The following is a 6,000-nucleotide window of genomic DNA, read 5'->3' as shown; positions in this document are numbered from 1 at the left end:
TTTCAGACTGTCCCCCTGCAGCATCAAAACCAAACAAAGATTTCTAGTGAAAGTAGAATGGTTGTGAGCAGGGGTGGCTCCAGGCCCCAGCATGCCAAGTGCGTGCTTGGGGTGGCATGCCGCGGGGGGGCGCTCTGCCAGTCGCCGGGAGGGCGGCAGGCAGGCCGCCTTCGGCGGCTTGCCTGCGGAGGGTCCGCTGGTCCCGCGGCTCTGGTGGACATCCCGCAGGCGTGCCTGCGGAGGGTCCGCTGGTCCCGCGGCTTCCGTAGGCACGCCTGTGGGAGGTCCACCGGAGCTGCGGGACCGGCGACCGGCAGAACGCCCCCCACGGCATGCCGCCGTGCTTGGGGCGGCGAAATGTCTAGAGCCGCCCCTGGTTGTGAGCCCATTCAAACCAGGACTGCTGCTGAGCTGGTACACATGAGCCTGGGCTGGAGAACTCCCCCTTTTATACAGGGACTTGGTCAGAGACGGGGTTTGGTCAGAAAACTACAGAGACAGAAAACCACTGCCACACTTGGGACCCGGGGGAGTGGAGTTCTGCCCCAGGGGACATCTAGCCCTGTCAAGATTTTACCAGGGCCTGGGAGGCTGACCAGAGGGCTGCTGTGTCACCTGAGAGTCTGATGAACAAGGATGTAAAGAGGGTTTAAAAACTTAAACAGGAAAAGCTTTAGAGTCCTGCCAGACTCCACCTCCCTCCTCTCCCCCACAACTCAAAGTCAGTCAAAGCAAGCGTGGCAGGAGCATGTGGGGCAGGATGCTAGGGCTGGGAGGGGTCCATGACAACTCCACAGTATGGAGTCCATAGCACACCAACTTTTCTCTGAGGTTCAAGAAGTCCAAATCACTTCTTTTGCTCACTTTCCTCCTGTCCTTGTCCTCATGGCAAAGGTTGCTCCAAGACAGGAGCCCAGAAGGGTGCAGACATCTGCCCACAGATTGTTACGTGGGTTCACAGCCTCCAGAACCTGCTGGACTCTTTACTCCTTTTAGATGCCCAAAAAAGCCACATCTGCAAGACATCCACTTCCCCTCTGCAGCTGGTCAGAAGATTCCACATCATCCTCTTAGACACAGACCAGGTCAGTGATTCAGACTCAATTACTGAAACTTATTACATCTAGGAATGAAACTGCAAATCCTGCTAGAGCTCCCGCAACCTCACCCCTTTGGTCTGCACTAGCTCCCTTCCGAAAAGCGTCCAATTAAAGCTTTCTGTCCGGATAGCCAACACTCCCATGGATTGGCTCAACCCACCCAAGAGTTCATGTCTCACCCCATTACCACGACCTTCCATCACAACTATGTTCCTCTGGGACAATTAACCTGTCAGTCCCTAAGGGGGTGGGGCTCATAAGTGCAGAAGAGAACTATCACAAGGGCTGGAATTGGACTGTGCCACTCAGGCCTGCAAGACAGGAGACCACAGCCCTCACAGGTTAGGAGCCATATGCAAACTGTAGACATTCAGCTTAGCACTCCCTCAGTGAGATTTCACACACAGCGTGGGGCTTGGGAGAAATTGTTTTGATACTTTTAACTCTTATGAATTATGGTGACATAGACCATGCAGGTACCTGGAAGGCCCTGAGGATTTCCAGCCCAGCTGCGCAGAGACAAGGTGTTTCAAAAAGCTAAGATGATTTTCTAAGTTCACACATCAGTACTGTGAGAAGGACAACCCTCTCCTCATCTAAGCCACGGCCCCATGCTGCTGCAGAATCCTCTTCAGAGCTCCCTCAAGCAGCCACCCGTCAACCGATCATCCCAGCAGAGAGTGCAGAGAGGAAACAAAGCCCTGAATTCTGGCCTGGAAAGGCCTTCCTTCCCTGCCATGTCCACTCGGTCTCCCCACAGCTGTCAGGTGGTGTTATAAAGCAACTGCAACCCCCAGGAAAGCCCAGGAATCTCATCTTGAGAGGACTGTCATTGTCCTCCATTCCTTCAAACAAGACACTGACGCACTCCTGTCCACATCAGTGCTTACTCTCCGCTGGCTGCAGTCCCTCCTCTCCGACCCCTGGACTGCTGATTTCCTCAACAGCCTGCAGGGCAATGGGGGCAGGACTATTTCTCCTTCTCCCGCCACGCCTCCCGGCTGGACTTGAGGAAGTCACTGCGCAGTAAGCGGTAGAAGAGGATGATGTTCATGGGTGTCATGATGGCCATGCCCACTGTGCCCACAGTATATGTTGCCAGCGGTATGTTCTCACGGTTCAGGACCAGCCAGCGTGTCATCCAGGCCAGGGTCGTGATGCGAAACACTATGTAGGTGGCCAGATTTATGATGCTGTTGAGGCGGTAACAGGTGCTGTGCACCAGGTTGGCCATTAGCAGAATCTGTCGCAGGTGCAGGAAGATGGAGTTAATCTCTACAAGCAAAGCCACAAGAGCGAATCCAATATATTGATGAACCAGCACTGTCAAGCTAAAGCAGATAATCACCTGAATGACAGAGAGAAAGAGAGAGAAGAGGGTTAGTCAGCAGTCTGATCTTCAGCCCCACAGCAGGGAAATGGTGACGTTACCTGTCAGAGACTAGTTCTCGGACACCACACTCAACAAAGTGGGACTGATGTGGGCGAAAGAGGCAGTGGCTGCCATGCAGGACTACACCCCCCAAAGTCTCTCTTGCCTGCTGGCAGGCCTGGCGCTACCAGGAGCAAAGGGGACATTTGCCTTTCCCAACTATCTTCCAGGGGCCCCAAATCATTGTCAGAAAGGCCAAAACATGTACAAAGTTATCCACTGCTAAGCAGTGGAACAGCAGCAATTTGGTGAGTATAAATCAGTGCAAAAGACTGAAACAGCAGCGAAATTTTACTTTTGTAAACACTTAAAATGCAAGATTTGTCAAGGGTCTAACTAGCCCCTGGACTCCTGGAAGATTGCTTGTTTTTTAAATAGAGACATCCAGGGACCCCAAAATACCACCTGCCCCCACTGCCCAATAAGGGACCCCTACGACAGCCCTCCTGCAGGGCTTAGAAGCTCTGTTCTCACGCTGTAAACCCTGCAGGACCCTGATTCCCATTACTTTTCCATCCCATTTCCATTAAGTCAAGTCAATAGCCTGCTGGTATCATCCCATCGCTTTGTACAGTGCTGGACAACCTCTTCTGCTGTAAGCTGCACAAGCGGGTGAGGAAGGGCAAACCGAGGTGCTCAATACGGAAGAGGAGAAAGGAACAGCAGGAGCAGCTACTGCAGCCAGAGACCTAGCCCTGGGGAACATAGTTTGGGCCCCAAGCAGGGAAAGTTGGCCCCACTCCAACAGGAATTTCCTAGCACTCAGCAAACAGGAAAAACAGCTGAGCAGCAAGATGAGAAGGGAAAACTCATATCCCAGGACTGCAGCTAGTTGGAGAACTAAGCAGCACACAGAGGAGCTCAGGGAGTTCCCTCCACCCCTCCATGTCCCCATGACGGACTCACTCTCTCAAGGGATTAAGGACGTTTGGTGCACTGCGAACAGCCCTGCAGCCCCCTCACTGAAAAGTTACAGCCACTCACGGAAGGAAATGCCAGGCGCAAGTCACACAAGCAAGAGATGCCCAATAGAAAGAGGAAGACCGGGCACTGCGCTCTTCCCCAGGGGACTGGGATGAGCAGCTGCAAGGGTGGAGAAGTAGGAAGGATTTCAGGCTCCTTGCTCCCTCCAGAGGTCATGGGGAAGAGAGATCTGTGTGCCCGAGAGAGAGTTAGGGCCCCTCCCTGTCATTTAGTCCATTAATGCTGCCCTCTGCACTGGCTCTTTAATGAGATTATTTGCTTCCTGCCGGTTAAGCTCCCTGGCTTGGCCTGAATTAGGTGCATTATTGCAATGACCTTTTGACCCATCCAGCAGCAAGCCCAGATGACACAGCAGACAGGGCCCATGCTGGATCCTGTGAGAGAAGCAGGTCTAACCACTGCACCAAACCACCCTCACCCTCTGGAGTCCCCCAAGCTCCTCTCATAGGTGCTGTGCTGTGCTGGAGCCTTTCTCAGATCTGCCTGCCACACCCTGCCCCCTACCAGAGACTCCTGCTCCTACCCTGCACCCTTGTGAGCTCTTATTCAGTCCATTCCCCAGCACCCTCCCACTACAGTCATTAGGGACCGAGGCCCCAAACAGCCAGGCAGGCACCATGGTACAGAGTTACTACCCGGGGCCTGGTTCACCCTCACTGGAGCTCCCCTAGGGACCGAGGCCCCAAACAGCCAGGCAGGCACCATGGTACGGAGTTACTACCCGGGGCCTGGTTCACCCTCACTGGAGCTCCCCTAGGGACCGAGGCCCCAAACAGCCAGGCAGGCACCATGGTACGGAGTTACTACCCGGGGCCTGGTTCACCCTCACTGGAGCTCCCCACTAGCCTCTGCATTTACCTCTCTATTCTCTCCCCTACTGCTGGGTAAGGAGTCCAGCCAGGGCTTAAATTCTCAGAGTATTTCCCATAGTCCACCATGCCCCCTCTCCCCCCATTCTCCACAGGGGGCATCATGGGGCTCAGGGCTTCAGCTCCACAGGGGGCGCCCTGAGGCCCCATAACCCCCCTGAAACTGACTTGCGCCCCCCCAGAGGGCCATGGACCCTCAATTGAGAACCGCAATAGCACCAAGCTGGAGCCAACGTTTGAAAAAAATATTTACTGGAGCTCCACTCTGGACAGCTCCTGCTAAATTTAAGCCCTGAGTGCAGGTTTGATTGGCTCTTCTGTGTTCTGGGCACAGCCTGAGCCCATAGCCAGTGCAGGGAGGGACTGGTGGGGGAGAGATGTTGGGGGACAGCTGATGAGGGGCAAGCAAGTTGTTTGGGTTTTGTTCTGCAGTTCACATGCTGGAGCATGTCAGCTCACAGACACCCCAAGCCCCTTTACCAAGTGCCTGTGCCTAGGGAGATCAGTGCGCGTAATGGAAAAAGCCAAGTCCCCCACACTGGGAACCTGAACTCATGCAGAGGTGAAGAACTGAGATTCCAGGAAAAGTACGTGGCGGGAACTGGTGCAATTACCGCTCTTGGCAGAGATTCAAGTTGTGTGAAGCAGATATGGGATGGGATGGGCTGCCTCCCATCCTAGCAGAATGCACAGGTCACTGTTTGTATAACGCTGGATTTATTAGTTATGAAACAGCCTCAGCCTGGGAGTCTGCAATGAGAACAGGCTTCCAGGCTTCTACTTTCTCCACCCCATGGGATAGTCCCCAGCCCAGTGCTGCCAAGACACCACCAGACATCACCCTAGGCTCCTTCTGTGAGCAGAAGGGGCTGCTCCCCAGCACTAGAGCACCCCCAGTTTTACTAGAGGGAGTGGGACTTGGGTGAGAGAAATGCAGAATGTGCACAGATGACACAGACTCATGCGCACATCAAAATTAGCGTCATAAGCTTTAGTACCGGGGACTCACAGTAAGAAAAAGTTACTGTCACGTGTGTCATTCACTTTTGTTCTTCTTTCTCTTGCCTTCCCCCTTCCCTCCCTGCCCTTTCTCTGGGTGGCCTGAGGCCTCTTCCCCTCCCTTCCTAGGGAACACTTCATACTGTCAGTTGAGTTTTGCTGTCCCCTTTTCCCTTGGATACTCTTCTCTCTGCTGATTGAGGACCTGAGGGGCACATTCACCACCCTGCTTATTGGCCATTGATAGTTAATAGCTGGAGGAGTGAGACTGGCACATCTCTTTACTCTTCATTCTGAAGTCCTTCCTTTCTCCTCACTTAATCTCACTATTTCATCTGTCCCGCTACTGTCTCCCTCTCCCACCCCCTCAAGTTTACACACACACCCTTCTACCCTGCCCAACTCAGCAGAATGTGTGAGAGGGCTCTGCATATTCTCTCACTTCCCCCGGGCAGAGGTGGAATTCAGGGGCACATATTTTAGAACATAATGGGGGCACCCTTCCTCCCCCATCCTGTTCCTCAAGGCTGCTGTTAGCCCAGAGTGAGGAGAAGCCCTAGCCCAGGGGACAGCAATTGTAATTACCCTGATCATCTCCAGCCACAAGGATCCAGGC

The 6,000-nt window shown here is 53.8% G+C and overlaps 1 protein-coding gene across 2 annotated transcripts in view; it reads right to left on the bottom strand.

Moving 5' to 3' along the window:
* Window positions 1–340: 340 nt before the first annotated feature.
* Window positions 341–6,000, bottom strand: part of TLCD2 (TLC domain containing 2) — a 16,544-nt gene continuing 10,884 nt past the window's right edge. For both annotated transcript variants that reach the window (XM_039508022.1, XM_039508021.1), the window contains one exon: window positions 341–2,448. In XM_039508022.1, coding sequence (XP_039363956.1) covers window positions 2,071–2,448 — 378 coding nt within the window. In that variant the 3' untranslated portion in view covers window positions 341–2,070. The remainder of the gene's footprint in view (window positions 2,449–6,000) is intronic.

The sequence above is a fragment of the Mauremys reevesii genome, linkage group 20 (assembly GCF_016161935.1).
Source record: "Mauremys reevesii isolate NIE-2019 linkage group 20, ASM1616193v1, whole genome shotgun sequence".
In the NCBI taxonomy this organism is placed as follows: Eukaryota; Metazoa; Chordata; order Testudines; family Geoemydidae; genus Mauremys; species Mauremys reevesii.
The sequence above is the reverse complement of the archived record's forward strand: the minus strand, read 5'-3'. Positions and strand labels throughout refer to the sequence as shown.